Source organism: Lindgomyces ingoldianus, assembly GCF_010093535.1.
Source record: "Lindgomyces ingoldianus strain ATCC 200398 unplaced genomic scaffold BDR25scaffold_55, whole genome shotgun sequence".
In the NCBI taxonomy this organism is placed as follows: domain Eukaryota; kingdom Fungi; phylum Ascomycota; class Dothideomycetes; order Pleosporales; family Lindgomycetaceae; genus Lindgomyces; species Lindgomyces ingoldianus.
In genome coordinates, this window is record NW_022985216.1 from 290045 (window position 1) to 309948 (window position 19904).

The window sequence follows — 19904 nt, forward strand, 5'->3', positions numbered from 1 at the left end:
ACACGCTTCGCGACCTGTCTCAGAGAGCGATCACCAACAAGCATCTACAGCGCTCCGTGATGACGTTGAATAGCGTCAAAGGGAGGCCAACAAGTCGATTAATAAGGATAAACTGCCAGCTATCCACCTCTATTCGTACATCGCTGTCGAAGTTTTACGTAGTCTCAGATCATTCTTGATGTCCTCGAGCATACTTTCGGTTGTCCACTCTACCTTCTCAACGTCTTCTGACGATTTGACGGAGCGTTTTCGGCTGATGAACAAGTCTTTCTCCATTGGATGAACGGTTGAGTCCGCGTTGGTCCCTTCATACACTACAAGCACTAATCGTTCTATCCTTTTCGCATGAAGGAAGAAGGATGAAGGATGCTGTTCCGGCTATGTTCCGGCTATAGTCCCAATGCTATCCAGCAAGCGATCCCAGGTTAGTGAGACCGATCGATTCTTATCCTTTGCTATCCACGCGACTCAAATCAATTGTGGGCATGGGATACTAGTAGGTAGAGAAAGGCACGAAAGGAACTATTAAACAGAGCTGATTGAAGACAGCAGTTGGAGACAGAAGCCGTGACCTACACTCTTGTTCTGACGTCTCCTCGGCTTAGATAGGTACGACCCATACATCTCGTCTCATTTGGCCCCAGCTGGACCATACTCACACAAAGGTTATCCTACCCAAGTATTCGACTTTCTTGTACCATGCTTTACTAGGTATTTCTACCTCTAGCTATGTTCTAGCCCTAAGGCCTTTATCGACCTCAAACTCCACGACCTCTCCCACACCAGCAATCATTGGCATCTCACCTCCAACGCCCCATCATCCCCCTAAGTTCATCCCCGCAATCTCTACATCCAAATCCTCCGCTCTATCCACCCCCTCCGTAAGCCTATGCTCCCTTCCCCCAATCCTCGCATCACACTGTGGGCAGCGCGCCAATTCCATCGGCATACCGCACTCACCAATGGAGAAAGGATGGCCATTGGCGCAGCGATACCAATGTCCCGTACCTCGAAACTCCTTCGCCATAGCCGCAAGAACCGATCTCCGTTCCTCGGACGAGACGGGCTGGATGAAAGTCCCGCCATTCAGGCTACGTTCGACATCTTTAACTTCAGAAACTAGGGAACTGAGCTTGCCTCCGTGTGTTTCACAGATGCGGTAAGCTTCGGTGACATGCGTTTGACCCTCTATTTGGATGGCTTCGTTGGCAACGGGGGTAGTGGCGAAAGAGCGTTCGATGACGCAGTAGCGTGTATAGAAGATATGTCCTTCGACCGCACGTTCATAGTCTTTAGACTTGAGAGCCTCATTGATGAGCTCAGTGCACTCCTCGCGGTTCTTGCGGAGATCGACTTCGAGTCGCAAACCCATTGGTCCCTTGCTAAGCTTCTTAAGCTGGTTCAGGACATCTGCGAGTAACACTACGTCGCAACGAATGAGTAGCGCTAGAGCCATGATATGGAATGCCATGTGCGAGACTGGATTTTGCAGTTCGATACCACTAGTCCGGCCATTCTTTCGTTGTGCATGCTCAACAAGAGTCCAAAGGCGAGCAAATGGAGTCTCATCTTTGTGCACTTTTACAAAGTAGTTTGCAATGGCTTGGCGAGTTGCCCTCATCTCTGCATATCGACCCCATCCGTTAGTAGCAGCGCATATAGATAGGAATTGATCGTTCCGATGATCTTTTAGAGTCAGAACAGGCGGTAAGTCGAGCTTATTCTGTGCCTCTTGAGATTCTCCGAGCTGCTTCTGTGCAGAATATAACCTCTCTACTAAAGGACCGAATCCCGCTCCAGCTGAGGTCACAAACCGCTTGGTTCCCTCATCTAGAATAACACGGCGGACAATACGTCCATAGCGGTTTATGTTACGCAATGAGCCGCGACATTCGGGGCATCCACGAAGGTCCTTTAACTCAGCCATCGGTGAGCTTGTGTTGCCAATAGAAAAGGGTTCAAACTCTTTGATGGCGTTCACAGTTCCGTCAGGGTTCAAGTCATAGGCAGAAGACATGCCCAGATTTCCATCCATACTGCTCATGAGCTTCGCATGACCACACGGTGGGATGATGAGAGGATCATCGTTTACGTCAACGTCCTGATAGAGCTTAAATTCCAGAAGGTCCACGACCATGGACTTGATCGAGGCATGTCCGCAAATTTGGCAGTACTCTGCATCTGGGCAGGCCTCTCCGCAGAGTGAAGGGCCTTTCAAATATGTTAACCATACTTCAAGCAGGAAGGCACAATGGTACTCACATTGATGTCCACAGTTTAAAGTTTTCGAACAACGCCTCGAACAGGGAATCCAGTTGCAAGGGGCAGCACATGGCATCGTACTATGACAAGCGTCAGCGTACTTCATCCAAACACGAAGTGGGATGTCACCAAGAGTAGAGTTTTAGAGACATACCATTGACTATGTGGACAGCGGGACGAGCATTCTTCTTGTGCGCATGGGATGCATGGTTGTCCACATTCTTGATCACAGCGGGAGTGGCTACACGCCACCTCACAGGGCTGCTTACACAGCCCACAAGGCTCTCCTGGATGACAAGCGTCCTGGCACATGTGGCTACAATTGCTGTATTTGCGGTTGCACTGTTGGACGCAACTCCCATGGCGCCATGTATTTTGTTGCTGGCATGACCAACAAGAAAGCTTGCCTGTATATATTTAGTAACAATGTTGCATCCTAAGAGGAAAAATCTTACAAGAATGTCCACACGTCAAATTGGCTCCGCATGGAGCGAAACAACGAAACTCTTCTGAGCCCACATCTATATGACATGCAACGTCAACAGTGTGGCCACAGCAAGGAACTATTCGTTTAACCTGTACCGTGCATTTAAGGGATTCGTGCGTTTGGAGTTCCCAACAACGAAGATGGCAAACAACGTGACCACATTTAAGCTTAAGATTAATGTCTTTGAGAACCATCTCGCAACGACGATCGCACTGGTCTCCACAATACTTTGGGCAAACGTGGTTGCAACCCCGTTTCGTCCTTGGACAAGGTTCAAGGCACCTCACGCTATTATGTCGGAGATCTGAGTGGCATTTCTGGAGACACGCATGGCCACACTTCAACCGCCGATCACACTTGAGGTTGCACCCCCCTTCGGGAGCATATAGTTGGAAGTCATCCCGAGTTGAGACCTCAATTTTGGTATCAGGGTGCCTCGGACAGCACAACGCCAGGCTTGGTCCAATATTGTCGTTCTTCTTCAGAATATCGATAACTTGAGACCACATGGGGACCCCAGCGCTTGTCGCAGAGTTTCCGATAATGTACATGCCATGTTTGGCGCGGCTTAAGAGCACATTGATCCTACAAGATCTTAAATTTTACTATCTCAAAAGGTGTATTTAGTGCTTACCGGTTGATGGTTTTCAGGAACCCGCATTTCCTCTCCTTGTTCGACCGAACAAGAGACACGATAACGACTTTGGCCTCTTCACCTTGAAAGTTATCAACACTAGCTAGCTTCACTGTCTTGAGGAAGGCTTTTATCTGAGGAGACATTTTCAATGGCTCTAGCAACTGATCGTTTTGGGTGATACCAGCCTTTTCCAGAGCTTCAACGTCGCGGTCATCAAGAACAATCTCGTAGTGCTGTGACAACTCGTCCTTGATCTTGAAAAGTTGACCTAGATAAGGAGTGATTACCGCAATCTCTCCAGACTGGTATTCGCCTTGTTTGAGTAGGTGTCCGACGAGTTCAGTACACATGTCCACCTCAAAGTCGTTCGACTTGGATGTCGCCACAAGTTCATTCGTCTCTGCGCCTGCCTCTAGGTGGTTGTGGTCCAGCCAATAAAGGCGCTTGAGCATGCCAATAACTTCTGGGTAGATTGAAACATTGTCGGCATTCTCAAGGTGTGGGTAAATCGTTCGCCGAATCAAATTTGAAATGGATGGGTGCATTCGCCGCTGAGTCTGAAGTATAGAAAGCGGTAATTTGATACCTAGGACTTCCTTTGGTGGACTTACAAGGCGTTCAAACAGCGACATATCCAGTGAATATTTCTTTCCACGGGAACTTTCAGACGAGAGATCGTAATTAGCGACTTGAGGCTTCAGCTGGAAATGGTCGCCGATGAGTACAAGATGCTCGACCGATGGGAGTAGCGCAGTCAGAATGTGAGCTTCCAACACCTCCCCAGCCTCTTCCACAATGACAGCCTTGATGGGCAATCGTCTGAGAAGCTTCATATTGCGGGCCAACCCAGAAGTAGTGAGTCCAATGATATTCGCCTCCTGAAGACACCTTAGCTCGATTTCTCGCCTGGCATCCTCATGGTTTGTTTTGCTTTGACGGTATCCTGCCACTGCTGAAAGAAACATCTGCCTGCATAATGTCTGGCAATCGTCCACCCAGTACGCGTGAAGCTTTCGACGCTCATTATACGGCATTTCCCAAACGTTGGCCCGAGTCGCTAGAATCTCGTCGATCGTTCTCTCGGCCTGTTGGGTCCTTGAATTAGTGGGTTTTCCGTGTAGCCATGTGCGGATAATGTAATCTGAGCTGTAGGAAATCATTTCGAAACCGTCCTCGTCAACCCCCCAGAGCTGGTCGTGATGCTCTGTGTGGTTCTCTCGTAAATAGTCCTTGAGGCCGTCACATGTGTTTGAGAGCTTTAGTTTTCGCAATGCTTCTGTGACATATGCCGCGTCAGTTATCATAACCCTACGTCGTGCGTACTCTTCCTTCTTTTCATCGCTAGTTCGATCTATGTTTCTGCTGACGATCCTTAGGTTCAGGTCTCCAAGTCGGTCACACGTAGAGCGGCTGCCCATTCTAATGACTCGATCGATGCCGCCATCAAGGAGATGCTCTAAGAATTGATCCAGTGCGTGATTAGTATAAGTCACCACTAGCATTGGGCCAAGGTCGGCCCGTTCCTTATTCTTGAGCAATACGCGAGCCAGAGCAACGCCAGTGTAGCTACTGCGAATTAGTACAAGAATCATAAAAAGGTTAAATTTGTAGCGTTACCTCTTTCCTGTTCCGGGTGGACCTTGACAGAGCGCCAGTCGACGTAACAGCGTGTGCACAAGAGCTTCTGCCTGTTTATCATCTAGTGTAGAGTTCTCGGTTAGAGAACCTAGGTTAAAGTTAAAAGAAGCATTCGGGGAGAGGACCAAGTTCCGGCCATTCGAAAGAAGACAACTCAAGTCAAACCCGAAATCTCGCTGCTGTGCATAGCTTGGAGGCCCCACATCCACCGCCTCGGAGGCAACTGCAGTTGGAGCGAGCAAGTCGGCGAATGGAAGGTCACCCGCCTTTGACATTTCCTGGATAACTGCCAAGGTGGGTTGGAATGCCTGAAGCAAAATCTTCGGGAACTCGAGAAGAGTCAAATTCCTCGGAGGCTTAGTCCGCTGAGAGAAGTAATCTGCAACAGTTGGAATGTCCTTCTCTTCAGCTGGGAGTATCGTGAGGAAAGCACGATGAGGGTTCGAAGCAAAGTCTTGATAAGGAATCCCACCCTCTACTTCTGATATCACATCATTACCTTCTTGTACGTGGGCTTTCGATTCCTTGATCTCTGTAACTGTGCCGAATATTACCCGTCCTGTGGGATCCAGAATGCAAACTAGGGAGTCCTTTTGTAAGCGTTTTCGAGATATCCACCAGTCTTCACGCATTCGCTCACTTGACTCAGCCAAATGACTGGGTTGGTCGACTGAACCAATAACGATTATGCCTTGGAAATCGTGGCACCGGAGATCTTCAAATGCAAGATTTGTGTATACATTGGTGCGAAGTCCGTTGTGAGAAGGATTTAGAAATCCATTTGGATTATTTTGCCGCTTTAATTCCATCCTGGTGGCATCTCTGACTGGCCCAATAACGTCTTCTCGATACAGACGAAAATGCCTATCAAGGAGACCAGCACTACCAGGGAGGTGTAGCTGAGAGGTATCTAAAACGGGCAAATAAGGGGCCCGGTCACAGAGAATCTCTTGGAATGTAGGCAATATCCGAATGTGTTGTATGTCCGCAAAATCATTGTCATGTCTCGGTCCGGCTTTTGAAAGCTCCCCAGGCCCGTCGCTCACCATCTCATATCGAGCTCGTGGTTTGACTGACTTGTTGCTTGAGGTTACCGGTTGGATCGATGGGACCCCTAGCCCAAGGCGGTGTTTAGCTCGGTCAAGGAACCTTCGGGTGTTGATGCTCGTCAAGTCTCGGCGGTCATCTTTTACAGACTTTATTTTTGCCTCAAGCAAGTCGACAATTTGCTTGAAGCCATCTAGGAGTGGAGCAGTTCCGTTCTTATCAAGAACATTGGAAAACACGATCATGGTAGGCTCTAATTCGTCCATGGAGAGTCCGTCTGCGTTGCACAAAACATACCGGAACAGGTTAATTGAATACTGACCGTTCGAACCGAATAGAGCATTATAGATTGTACCTATGGAATTTTCGAGAAGCCCTGAGGAAAGCACCCTCGGGTGGCTGATGACCTTGAAGAAAGGCAGCACGGTCGACCTGAAGAGTTCCTGTTGAGTAGTTGGGAGCTGATGACGTAGGTCAGCTTTTACCAGCTGAAGAATCCTCTGTAGGCCCCCATCAGAAGAAAGCGATTTGATGACGGACTGCATGTTGCCTGGGCCGGATGTCACAAGCTCGAACGCATCCTGGAAGAACTTGCTGCGCGCTTGAGGAGTAAGCGGCTTATCGGGCCATGAGAGCGGTGTAGTGAAGAAATGCCAACGACGAAGAAGAAGATCCTGTGGGTTGGCCAACTCGTGCGTCTTGTTTGATCTGGAGGCCCTGCCACGATTTGATGGCGCGCTCGCAGAGACACCGTCCTGCGAGACATCGTGGGAAAACCTGCAATGGTTTCCTTTGAGGCAGCCTTTCCGGGTGAGGATATACTGGCACAGCGGCGGGGCCTTCTTTCCCGTCATGGTCACTTGAATCACGTCAGTACCCCCCAAAAGTGAAGGTGCGCCGATAGCGTACATGTGGAAGGTGCAAATGGAATGAATGGCAGCACTGACGAAGGACGCCTTACCAGCTGAGCAAAGAGGAGAGAAGCACAAGGAGGTGTTCTGGTCGCGGATCGCGGGGCAGAGCAGAGGCAAATATTGCGAGGTGAGACTAGTTCTACTGTGCGGGAGGAAGGTGAAGGGAAGAATATATTTTAGTCTCGTGACCTTTCTACGAGTTTCGGCGAAGAAGTTTTGGTGAGGTGATTAGGGCGGTGATAAGCAAACCATCATAATGTGAATGCTGGCGTCAAAGCAGACTTCGAGCTGCTGCTCTAGGGCAGTTGCGGAGATTCTAAGGCTCTACTCTAAGAATCAGCAGAGCGCTCGAGGGTCAGAGCGATAGTATTTAATTACCAGAAATAGACTAGGACTATAGCCCAGCGTGAGTATCCAGGAGAGGCTTATGATTGAAAAGAGCGGCCTGCAGGCGTGGGTCAGACAAATGAAAAGAGGTTGAGGAGCGACAAGTCACATGCAAGGAAAGGAAATAGCTGAGCAAGAAAATCCCAAGACGCCTCCTATATCGAAGTCCCCAAACCGATCGTGGCTCACGGCATCACTGTCTAACGTGTCTATGTGTCATCACACCGCCTTGTCATTATTGTCCCCAAATCCCAGTTCGAGCCGCTATCTCACCCTCCCACCGCCTATATCCTGCCCCAACCTATACCCACTGATCTTCTCCCACTCAATCTTCTGCCTTGTAATTGGCAACTGTCTCCTCAACGCCTTAAATGCGCCTTCACTCAAGCTCCCAAACGCCTTATTCAGATCTTCCTGGTATTTCTTCTCCGCATTTGCTATCTGTCTCACAATCTCACTTGCCCCCGCATTTGCCCCCACACTGAACTGCACCACTTTATTTGTGAGAAGTCGCACGTTGCCGTCTTCGTAGTAGTGGACGTCGACTTTGATGATGCCTGAGATTGAGCCCGACGAGGGGGTGTAGATGTACGAGGAGCGCCAGCGGCCGTTCCAGAAGTTGGAAGGCGAGTACTTGTTTGCGACTGTGATTATGGCGAGCTGGGAGTCGTCTTCTGTGGGATAGACGCCGAGACTGGATTTGGGGTAGTGCTCTGAGGTGTGGATGCCTAGGCTTTTGAGGAGGCTCTTGCTATTCACAGTACTACATCAGCCTTGATCTCCTCCTCGCCTTCTCAACAAAGGCCATTGTATGCCCGCACACTTACACGAGATCTGAGTGGGTTGATTCTAGCACGTATGACTTCACCCCGCTCGCTTTCTGTGTGGCATGGTCGAAGGCGAATGAGCTCTGGCTCTCGACATCATAATACCGGTCGTTTCCTAACGAGTTATAGGAGCTGACTAGGACTTCTCCGCTTCCGCCGGGCAGCTTCACGGTTGCGAATTGCTCTTCGTTGTACCTCTGGAAGGCCGGTGCGAGGTCTGACTGGGCGGAATCGTCACCGAGGATAGATTTGATCGCTGGAGGAAGTCAATATGCTTGGGAAAGCAAGTTTTAGGGTAGGATATGGCGGCGGAGGAGTGCAGAGAGTGGAGCAGTACCTTTCGTAACATCGGTGAGCTATACACAGATTAGTCGCGGAACAAAGTGGGATGTGGGGGGCGACACACCTCGCCTGGTGGGGTACTCTCCACGAAAGAAGCCAAAGCTGCAGTTCTCGACATTGTTGTAGTAGTAGCGGGCTATCGAAAGACTTAATAAAATCCTAGGAAGGGAGCGGCAGAACGGGGGTAAGTGAAGTAAGCCTCAGTTAAGAGGCGGAAGCTGGGGACTGAGACGGTGCGGGAGTCTTGGCGAGGGGACTGCGAGCAGGGATCACACAATTCACCGCATTATTGGCCAGAACAGATTCAGTATACCACCGAAGCTCGAATTCATTATTGGTTAAGGTCTTCGCCTTCGATATTGCAGGGATTACTATGAAAAGCCATGGGCCGTTGTACTCTCCAGATTCGCCAGACCACTTTGTTCACCACGACCCTTTCTTGTCCAATCCGAGAACATCACGCTCAAGCAACCATCCCAACGTATTAGTACAAGAAGCCAATAATACGACAGATCTCACTCTATACTCATCTTCATAAGGCCGTCGCTTGTATCCGTCATCCCTTGCAGTCCGATCCTCTTCGGGCCCAGGGATGGCGTCATGCTAACACTTCCCCCGCTATTCGATCTCTCCCCCGCGGCATGACCTCCCCCAGAGTTTTCTCTATTCGCTTTTGCTGCAGAACCCCACAGGCTCCCATCTCTATTCGCAGGAGACTGTGACAACACTGGACTGTTCTGCACACTCACTCCAGGAGAGACGGCGCGTCGCTTGATGGAAGTGCCATCAAGGTCATCATCGCGCCGTCGCTTATTCGACTTCTTGAGTCCATCCGCTGCGGTCGGCGGTACCATTGGCTGGGGCGTCGACGATCTCGAAAACCATCCGTGATTGTTGTTCTGCTCTGCGACAGCGATGGCGCTGGCTGCAGGTAAAGACGTGGAAGTTGACGAAACGGTGGGCGAGTCCATATTCACATCCTCGCTAACAGCTGACGAGCCAGCGCGGGGAAATGAGGGTGGCGGTGTTTGTGCCGGGTTGTCTTGATTCCAATAACCCCGTCCATTAGAATTCCTCACAGCGCCAATATTGAACGCCGCAAACAGCCCTTTCGCAGTAGAGCTATCCAGACTCATCCCACTCTCACTCCCTTCCTCCGGCACCCCTTCGAGAGGTCCATCCAGTCCGGGCACTGTTGGTAAGAGAGTGGGGGAGGAGTGGGCTGTGGCTGGGGGCCGTTCGAAATCGACGTCGCTTTCCCGTACTTGACGGATGATTTCGGCTTCGCGTCGAAACTCGCTGTCAATTGGCGCTGACTCCTCCAACAACTCAGCCTTGATGCGTCCAAACTGCCGTGATTTTGGCTGCAATGGTCAGCATCACTTGGCTCTGACTGGTCTCAAGCCACTCACCAGAAGATTGCCCCGCCGCGTCACAGGCCTTCGAACAACGCCTGGCGTCTGAGGTATAGCGGCTCCTTCATCGCCGCTGTCGTTGCCAGAAGATATGTGGAGGTCATTTGTGAACAGCGAGAGGCTTTCCCGCCGAGACCCCGCTTTCCTTATCACCGCCTCCCTCGCGAAGTATCCCTCGCCCTTCCCATTTGGCGGCGAGCCGGGCCCAGGACTAGCCATCGAACTGTGCCCACTCGCAGAGCTCGAGCTCTTCCGACTCCGGCCTTTCCGCAACCTGGCTCGCTGTATGCTCATAAAATTCGGTGCTCCTCCTGGCGAGAACATGCTTGACCAAGCGTTTGTAGAGTTCCCCATATTCTGCCCTCCAAAGGGAACATTACTTGATTTCGTGGTCTGCGGTGTCATGAGCATTGGGTCTTCATGATCGTCAGGGTCCATGGGGTCGACCTCGTCAGAGCTGCTGCTCGACGAGTCTGAGCCAAGCATGTTGATGCTGCCTACAGAACTGGAAGCTGCCATCCGATCCATGTTGCCATTTCCACTCCAAGGATGGTACGAGTTCACATTCGGCGAGTCTAGCAACATAGAGTTCGCGCGCGGCTTTCTTGACGGTATCATCATCCCTTTCTGTGTAATCGTCGGAGACGAGTCCGGCGAAGACTGGTCCGCGAGGGTCGAGTGGTGAAGATTGGTGCAAGCTCTTGAGAATTCAGCGCCCCGCGACCGCCGTGGGAGGAGCGATGCCGGAGAGGCGTAGGTGTTGCGCGAATCTAGCTGCGGAGACAGCGGAACGCGCGCTGCAAAATGGGCGGGACTGGGCATGGGCATGTCCCGTGGTGGCATCTGTAGAGAGAGCCCTCTGGAGAGAAGATCCGGTCGCCTGGGGGTGCGCGGACTGGAGATGATGGTGTGATCATCTTTGGAAGTGCGGAGCGCTTCGCGGAATTTGGGAGATGGTGACAGCTGGGGCTGCGGCGTGGAGTCGGAGAGAGACCGGGCCTTCGACTTTTTTGGTGTATGGACAGACGACTGCGATCCAGAGGCAGATGATTCGCGCTCTTCGTGAGATCCAGCCCGTTGGGCAAGGCGATTGCCAATCATGGCTTCGATTGCTGGTACATGCTGTATTTCTGGGGTCATGGCGTATTTAGGCTGGGCCGGTGAGCCCGGAGCAGGTGCGGATGTGAGAATCGGACATATCGAGAGATGAGAACGACTGCGACGGGTTTGCGTTTCATGGTGAGGTTCGACGTGAATGGAGCGGGGGGGCGCTTAATCTGCATACTGAAGGTCACGTGAGCGGCAAGGCGCAAACATACCCGGGAAGGTCTAATTCACATTTGAAAGAATGTGCTAAGTAAAAAATTGATAGAAGGGGTTTTTGAGAGATCTTGAATCAACAAAGTCGTGCTCTGGTCTCTTTACGAAAGTCACGAGGGGCTACCTCATCCTAACCTTGCAACCATCCCAAGGTGCTCACAAACGACAGTGAAACAAATCCCATAGATAGCCCATCTCAGTCCAGAAGCGACTAAAAGCCCCAATATCACTTTTCGAACTACATGCCAAACTGGCGTGCGAATTAAAAATGCATGCAGCGAAAACTGGCAAACATCCGCTCTATCACATTTACGCACATATATCAACCACAACCCTCACTCGTACTCCTCCTCAAGCATTGACGATGCCTTCCGCCCACGAAACGTCTTCCCCTGAAAAATGTCAGCAATTTTGATCTTTACGTATAATATCGAAACTACGCACATGTCGCCTCCCATATGTTCAACACTATGAACTGCCAATCCTGCCCATGGCGTTTCATTTTCCCAATAACCCGGCACATGGTGTTCTCATGAAGGAGTCGGCCAGCGTCATAGTTGAAAAGATCCACTGATTTCCAGATAGCGCTGTCATATACGGACTTGATATGTGGTGGCTTAGTGTGGAAGAGGTCACAGAATACGAAATGCTGCTTGGATTGCTCCCGGTACGAACTGAAGACCCGAGCATAAAGTTCAATAAGGACGTTCTTCCCATTTCTGACGGCTGAGCGACCCGTCTTGATTGCCTCCCCAATCCTGAAGCAGGTTCGTAATAGAGTACTTGGAGAGAGTCCAATGATGGGTGAGCGATCCCGAACTTGAGGTGGAAAGGGCCGCCTAACAATGGGCTTGAGGCTCTCGTTCGGATCGTTACATTTCTGCATATACTGCATGGTCTTCGGCGTAACGGGTGATACGAATTGGGCGGAGGGTCCTGGCCGGTTCGGGGGCACCTCTTGTACAGAAGACGTGACATTTATTAGGGAGCTAAGGGGGTAGGTGCTGGCACTCCCACCACCAATGACATCTGAAGAGAGTTCAAGGTTATAGTTGTGACTGTCAGCGTTATCAAATTCATCGCTATAATCGGTTATCAGCATCAAAAGGTCATTATCGTCTAAGCCATCATCAAAGCTCTCATCGTCGAGCACATGGTCTTCGAATCGGTGCTGTTGCAAAGTAGTACTTGGGGTTTGTATTTGATTGTCTGTTGCGTGGTCACTGTTAGTGAATGAATCAAAGTCGATCGAGGATAAGATTTCGTCGATCTCGTCATCAAAGTCCTGGCTTATGTCCTGAGAGTGAACGCGAGCCGAAGGCTGAGTTGGCTGGGTTTCTGGGTAATCTGTCTCTCGATCGCGTTGATCCGCTGCACTGAAGAGTGGGCGCTTTACAGTCTGGGGCAGCAGGCGATTATCCTTATCACCTCTACAGAATTGAGAACCTTGTGCAGAACCCACTTTCACTCGCTTCGGAAGTGGCAAAGTGCTCGGATTGATAGTATAGCTGCTGGCATGGTTTTGAGCTTCACTACTGCTCCAAGTGGAGTTGGAAGTCTGGTTGGTTGGCACTGCAGACACGACTTCGGGTGCATGGATGGTTCCGTTTGAGGCAACGGCGAGCGAAGAATCCAGCTCGGTTCTTAACGGATAGGCTGGGTGTGAAGATTCTGGAGTCGGCCCAAAGCGGAAGGAGTTGAGCTTGTTCACAGTAACATTGGGAGGAGCAGCCGACGGAACATGCACATCGAAGGCACTGCGAAGTTCGCCACCTTCACTAGGCAGGCTGTTCTGGATGTCCTTTGATCTCGAAACACGCCTCGAGGATTTCGTAGCACGAAACCCTTCTGATAAAAGTCGCTGATTCGGTGGCTTCTTCGAAGAACCCTTCTTTCCTTCTGTGGAAGTGTGGGCGCTAGCTTGATTTGCTCGCCGACGCTTACGTTTTGTGTCTTGAGAAAGGATTGAGCTGGACCCATCGAAACGTGATAGGGAATCCGACTCGGTGCTCAAGCCAAGGTACTCAGCAGTGGCAGGATTGCACTGTCTGGAAGATGATCCCAGCGAGGCATGGTTGACGTTTGATGCTGTTTGCCGCGGAGTGATGAGGAAAGGCTGCACTTGCACTGATGGCGGCGTGTTAATTGCTGTAAAGCTCGATACCGCTGAATCGCTAATGGGGTCTCTGTTTCTAGGATCAGTCATGCACCATGAATGAGCATTCGTTGGAGGGATGGGCTCTGGAAGTGTGAAGGACAACGCGGGCATGCGGGATGCTCACGCGTCGTCCTGGGCACCTCTTCCCCTCAGAACCTCCAAGTCCCACCCACGGTACAGCGTCATACTAAGAAACAGCAGACATATGCAGTAGTGAAGAAGAAGCGTGACAGTGACGTGAAGGGTAAAGCCACTTGAGCGACAATGTAAGCATTGAAGCGTGCAATCGCCATCCGTTGAATCGTCCAGGCGCGGGCTCGTGCGGAAGCTGCAAGCTTCGCGCCAAGCTTCACCCCACCAAAAGCGGCTCTTTTGCCCACCTGCCCACCTGCCCGCCCTGCCCACCTTCGCAGGCAGACCTTAAGAGCATCAACTGAGCTGACTCCTCCACCTTCTCAGCATCGACACTCACCGTACAGCAACTGGCTTGCTGTTTCTCGTTCTCTCCTCGTCTTTTTACGCTCGTGTCGTCCTCTTCTAGGCTTCTTGCGTTCGTGAATCCGGCTCCTCCCCTGCCGGAGCTGTCGATGCAACAGCATCGGGTCTCCACCCTCGAACTTGCTGTTCTGACCTCACCTCAGAACAGTGTCTAAGCCCCGCCGTATCCACTGCGTTGCTCGCTCCCCCATTTGTCCAATCTGATTCATCGCCAGTAGCCCCTCTGATTGCTTGTAGAGGCGTCCAGGACGTCCACACTGCGTCCAACTTCGCTCATAATAGCAACTTGTGACGAACTTGGGCCCTTCAAATAGCAACCATGTTCAGTGGCCCTGTAAGCATCTACCTCATATATCTCATATGCACCTCCTCGCTCCGCCCGTTGCTTTGTTTTATTTTCCGTTTTTCCTAGACCCATATTATCTCTTATTTCCTAATTCAAAAATGGCGCTCTCGCTGGCTACATCCCTCCATTTCGCCAATCAGCCGCTGCTGGACGGCAGGCTTGACTCTCCCCCTCCATCCTACTCTAGTAGTTGCATCACTTGCCCTAAGCCCCGAGATCCCCCGCGATACTCAAAAAATCCTTCTACTGTTACCTCTTCTCTTAAAGCGAAGAAAATCCGAATATCTCTTCACCACCACAAGACCTCATCCGCCTACGAAGACTTGCCGATATTCGAAAACCCTTGTCCCTTTTGTTTCTTGAAGTACTGTCGCGAAACATTAAATAACTGGATTCGTAAACAGAGGAAGCCTTATTCGGCTGTCACGGTTCAAATTGACCGCCTGACCAGCGAGCAATTTGAGGAGAACGATCTCGGTGGGCTTGTTGATCTCATCGAGGTCATTAGGATACAAGAGTCCGGCCCAACAGAAGCCGCTCGAGCCATTCGAAAGAAGCTGTATGCCACCACCTCGACTCCCCCTGCGTCTCCTAACATGCCCCTAGCAAGTACGGAAACGTACATCGGCAACTCCGCGCTCTGATTATTCTTGATGGATTAATCCAGAATGCTGGAAGCAGATTTCAAAAGACATTCGTTGATGAGCCTCTGCTAGAGCGACTGAGATTACTGGCCAAGGATGACATGGTTGATATTGAGGTACGACAAAAGTGCAACGTTCTATTCCGTCAATGGGCCGTTGCGTACAAAGGCACCCAAGGTCTGGAGAGGATCGCAACACTGTACAAGCAGCTGCCACACACGAAACGTCCACAACCGCATCAGTCACGAGTTGTCCGCGAGAATGAGGCTGAGGCAGCACGTGAAAATGCTTCCTCACCGCCTCCATCACCGACGACTACGAGACGAGGCTCCCCACCGTCCCAGTTCCCGCTGGCATCTTCGTCCTCTGGAAGGCCGATAGCTCTTGGCGCAGCTCCTCTGCCCAGCTCGTCGCTGTTCAAGAAAGACAAGAAAAATAAGCACAAGCCATTCAACCTTGAGAAGGAGAAACATCAACTTCTTGAGACCATCGCCTCTGCTTCGGTCGCCAGCACCAACCTCATGAATGCCCTGCAACTTATCAACCGAGAAGAGCAACGCGTCAGTGCCAACCCAGAAGTGATGCAGAGATTTGAAACGTGCAAACTTCTCCGTCGCCAGATCCTTCGTTATATCCAACTTGTAGAATCTGATCAGTACATTGGCAGTCTTTTGAGCGCCAATGATGAGCTTGTCAAAGCTCTGATGGCGTTTGAAATTATGGACAAAAGCATTGATGACGACAGCGACAGTGAGACTGAGGAACAGCCCGCATCTCCAAGGGTAGGAAGGGCAAATAGTGGGGCTGAAGCAGCAATGGCTGGACTTAGCTTGCAGAAAGCACCACCAGCAAGACCGCCAAGGCCTTCAAGCATTCCAATGCTGCCCGCTGAGAAGTTGAGGGTCGAGCCGAGTGATAGTGAGCCAGAAGTTGAAGAGGATGACGATAACCCCTTCAGCGATACTAACGGTAAATTTATCTGGTAATTCCACCAAATTTGCAGTTCGCTAATCCGTTCCAGCTGTCAAGACACCATATGAGAGAGGAGAGTCGACATGGAGGGACGTTTAAAGGTCCGCAGAGACACGTCAGCCATTTGAGTAGAAATGTTGGGTTTCATTGCATTATCGCCTCCATTACGTGTTATGATGTTCTTCGATGATGTTAGCCATAATACCCTTTGGAGCTTGTGGATTGTGGTTATGAGATGCGGGGATACAGGACTTGGGATGGGGTTGGATAGATGGATAGGTCGTGAAACGTGAACATTCACAAAACAACTGAAACCCCAGCAATGGGTTCCCGATTGAGATACCCTTTGGCAGTTCATAAGATGTTTATATTTAGAGTGTTGACGCTTCGGAAACGCTCCTTGATGACACCGCCGCTTGTCGTTGGTGAGCAACGTCACCGCCAAGGCAGCCTGTTAGTCCGGTTTGAGATTTGCTGGAGGGCTTACTGGGTTGATATGTGCAAACCGCTCTTACCCTTCGATACATAGTTGCCGCTCAGCCTCGTGTATACTTCTATCACCCTTGTTTTCTTGTTCATTCTGGAATTCCGTAGAATCGTGAGTACTCTGAAACTGTTCTCTTGCAGGATCGGATAGGGGTGGAGAGCTGATAACGTCACAGTGAATAGCATCCCCTCGAACGCTTTACGGCTGCGATACCTCTTCCTTACATCCATTCCCCTGTCGAATATCGTACCGAACGAGCATTTTTATTATTTCCAAAGATGCCAGCATCGAACAAGGGTTCCGTCTCTTCTACGACCGCTACATCCGTCGGGAAACCCATCAAGCAGCCATGCTGGTGTGGCGACGAATGCTCGTGCTGCATCATTCCATGCACTGTCATGTAGAAGAACAGCTTAAGGGAAAAGAATGATATTCAGGGGGGGAGCGGGGACCGCGAGGATGACGAAGCCAACGACGAGAGACAAGACGGAAACAACGAGAGAGGCCGTACAGGAGACACCAAAGTCGGAAAGCAGTTGGGTGAACATTCTGGAGTACAACTGCAGTGGAATACCGTAAAATTTTGGACACAGAAACTATTGTGATTTTGAGACATTACGCCACCAAATCGCTGCGCGTTATCCTTTACTCTTTGTCCTGCTTTTTGAATCGCTAGCCATCACATTGTCACCTCTCTTACAACGCTCCTTACATCGCAGGAGGACTTCAATGTCAAAGCCTATACGTTTATCAATACATGTTTATCGTGCGCTTGGTAGTACACCTAACATCCTTTTGCGGAATCAGCTTCCTTTTGCGTCTATTGCGCATTGCCTCTGGCATGAACACCTCGCTTTAGATAGCTGGGATTAAAGCTAGTGTCATGCATACACTCTTCCCATGATGTTGAAAGCTGTACTCAGTCCGTTGGGTAGGTAGCTTGGGAGGCGGGAGGGTGTCTGACTGGCTTGACAAAGGAGGACCAAAAACCCCGAAGCTCGAGTACATGTTGCAGTTGCGAGATGGGACGAGCGATTCGCAGACAAATACCTCTACTCTGTAAGTGAATAAAGAGTTGGTGGTCAGAGAAGGGGTGGAAACCAAGCGCTTATACGAAACGCAGCGAACCGCCGAGTGCGGCACAGCAAAACAACGTACGTGGATCGACGTGCATCACGGACATAAATGGAGATCTGTTTCCCAGCATCAGGATGCTTCCTGCCTCTCTTTCATGTTCTTTTCTATGAGTAAGGATTTTTCGTGTCTTTTTCTCGATTTCCAAGTCCCGTCGGCCTGGATTTGTTTGATGCAGAACACGGTTCACGAGACATGTTATCTTCTGCCTTGACCTTCTGTCACATAATACTTCTTTCTCTCATTCTACCCCAAATTCAAGCGCGCCCTCTTTCTTCTCTCCAGAATCCTTCTCCAGAATCATCTCCCTTACCACATGTATCTCGATCCCCAACCTGTGGTTTCGAAGGCAATCCCGATGTCTACGGTCCCGGAATCCGCGTCGGTATCTGTTCGTTCCCTCTTCCACCACTCCGTCTACACGCCTTGTTAATCTACGCCAGACTGCCAAACAACAGCCGTCTGGGTAACGAAATACTTCCTCATCTCCCAGGCCCATGTCCTGCGCGACTCCATCACCGTCTTCTCCATCTCCCTCCTCGCCGTTTCTCTCGTCTTCGCAGTTAATGCATCTACCACCTACGTGGTAGAACTCTTCATCGTCCTACAGATCTTGAGCTGGAATTGCCTCACGGGTGTACGCGCGAGGAGCGCTTTCTGCATCACCGCGTTCCGGAATAGAGCTGTGAGGGTGGGGTTTACGGAGATGTTTAATGTGGCGGCTTTGGTGCTGCATGCGTGGTTTTGGTTTGTGGGGATTAAGAGGATGAAGAAAGAAGAGGAGGGATGTGGGGTTAGTGTTTTCTTTTTTGCGGAGGTGGATATGGAGGGCTGGTTTCGAGGAATGATGAAGGGGATGACGGTTTTGGGATTGGTGGGACATCTGTATGATTTGTTGTGTAGGATTATGGGGTGGTTTAGTTTTGGGACTAGTGGAAAGATTGAAGAGGAGGTGCGGGAAGAAGTGATGCGGTATGGAGAGTGGAAGAAAGAGCAACATGGCACAGCGGAAAATATGGCAGAGATGGAGAAGATAATGACTCGGCATGGACATCAGGCAGAGAGACGCGAAAACGGGACCCAGGTTGTGAGAACAGCCAGCTTCCCCTCCGAATCGTGTACTTCATCCGAAAATCATGGTAGCTCATATGGCTTTCTTGGAGTCCACAGCAACCGCTTATCAAAATCCACTATAGAGAATAGCGACTACCCCGATGACGAAAGCATCTCGCAAAATGGCAATAGGATCCAAATTCAGCCATCGGAAACGGCAAGCCTGGGAGACTCAAGGCCTTCTCTACTCGAAACCTCTACAAGTATTCCAGAGAACCTAAAACGACCCGCCCAACCTTTTCCCTGTCCGCTATTCGAACAAATATATCAAGGCGAAGTCTTCCTCAAACATTGCATCGCCGTTGCTCCACCCACCCAATTTCAGTCCCACTATCCTAGAACATACAAGATGTTTCTTTTCCTTGTCTCGGTCCCTCGACCTCTCATCAATGCCAACCCCATCGCAAACAGCACTCATTCCAGCAGCTCAAATCCACCCTCTTACACCACCTGTCTAACAACAATCCTTAAATCCCTCTTAACCCTCTCCTTCCCCCGGCGCGCCGCAATCCTCTCAACCCACGTTTTCCGCTCCGGCAGCCTCGACCCTTTGAACGCACCTTACCAATTCCACGCCGCTCTCTCCTACCCCTCTCCTCCCTCTCCTGACATCCTCATACTCGCATCACAAACTCAGCGTGCGAAACTCCCTCCCTTAAAATCCCAAGTCAAATGGACGCAGTGCGTCATAGACGCGACAATCCACATCTTCATGATTATCCAGATCGAACTTACGATTGTGTGGAATGGGGTTTGGGGGCTTGCTGGGTTAGGGAATGTGGGGCAGTTGATTCCTTTTGTGATTGGGGTGGGGGGGTTGGGGATGGTTTTGGGGAGGGGGGTTGAGTGGTGGTGGGAGATTTATGTACTTGGGCGCAAAGGAGGGAAGGAGGAAGGAAGGAGGAAGACGGAAGAGGTGGAGAGTGAAACGTGGACTAATGTTTATGAGGAGTGGAAAGGGGAGCGTGGGAAAGATGTTTAGTTAGGTGCATGTGTGCCATTTAGCATCGAAGTATGTATGTCCCTGTACTAGGATTATGAATTAGGATGTGTGAAGATAGATTTATATGCATAGTAGACCTCTCCAAGATCTCCTTGTATCTGTGAAGTCTAAGTACCTCGTGTGATCTTCGCTTTTCTGTGAATTCATTGTACGCTAATAAAGACAAAGGCAGGGTTAGATCTAGGGAGCAAAAGCCCTCCGCAGAACATCAAGCCCGATCTCATTATATTGGAAGATGACTAGAGTGGACGAATTTGAACACAGAGAAGATAA

At 50.5% G+C, this 19904-nt stretch overlaps 5 protein-coding genes across 5 annotated transcripts; 1 reads left to right on the plus strand and 4 right to left on the minus strand.

Moving 5' to 3' along the window:
- Positions 1-817: 817 nt before the first annotated feature.
- On the minus strand, positions 818-6616 carry BDR25DRAFT_244749 (P-loop containing nucleoside triphosphate hydrolase protein; the record flags this gene model as incomplete). The annotated part of the gene is made up of 6 exons (XM_033685857.1): positions 818-2211; positions 2263-2342; positions 2417-2669; positions 2718-3334; positions 3384-4952; positions 5004-6616. 6 exons carry the CDS (start codon positions 6614-6616, stop codon positions 818-820), a joined length of 5526 nt encoding a protein of 1841 aa, XP_033540645.1.
- A 558-nt stretch (positions 6617-7174) lies between these two features.
- On the minus strand, positions 7175-8735 carry BDR25DRAFT_297476 (F-actin-capping protein-like protein subunit alpha-1). Its single transcript, XM_033689006.1, has 5 exons — positions 8606-8735; positions 8537-8555; positions 8200-8455; positions 7364-8123; positions 7175-7309 (listed from the first exon to the last, which is right to left on the minus strand). Exons 1-4 carry the CDS (start codon positions 8657-8659, stop codon positions 7637-7639), a joined length of 816 nt encoding a protein of 271 aa, XP_033540646.1. The 5' UTR covers positions 8660-8735; the 3' UTR covers positions 7175-7309; positions 7364-7636.
- Positions 8736-8857: 122 nt separating this feature from the next.
- BDR25DRAFT_337682 (uncharacterized protein) lies at positions 8858-11188 on the minus strand. Its single transcript, XM_033693214.1, has 2 exons — positions 9954-11188; positions 8858-9905 (listed from the first exon to the last, which is right to left on the minus strand). The coding sequence occupies exons 1-2, from the start codon at positions 11094-11096 to the stop codon at positions 9057-9059; spliced, it is 1992 nt and encodes a 663-aa protein (XP_033540647.1). The 5' UTR covers positions 11097-11188; the 3' UTR covers positions 8858-9056.
- Positions 11189-11633: 445 nt separating this feature from the next.
- On the minus strand, positions 11634-12201 carry BDR25DRAFT_188653 (uncharacterized protein; the record flags this gene model as incomplete). The annotated part of the gene is made up of 2 exons (XM_033684268.1): positions 11634-11668; positions 11721-12201. Coding segments are annotated over 2 exons (516 nt in total), but the record flags the coding sequence as incomplete, so codon positions are not given.
- A 1631-nt stretch (positions 12202-13832) lies between these two features.
- BDR25DRAFT_307579 (uncharacterized protein) lies at positions 13833-16292 on the plus strand. Its single transcript, XM_033690861.1, has 4 exons — positions 13833-14266; positions 14683-14837; positions 14885-15891; positions 15944-16292. The coding sequence occupies exons 1-4, from the start codon at positions 14252-14254 to the stop codon at positions 15991-15993; spliced, it is 1227 nt and encodes a 408-aa protein (XP_033540649.1). The 5' UTR covers positions 13833-14251; the 3' UTR covers positions 15994-16292.
- The last annotated feature ends 3612 nt before the right edge of the window (positions 16293-19904 follow it).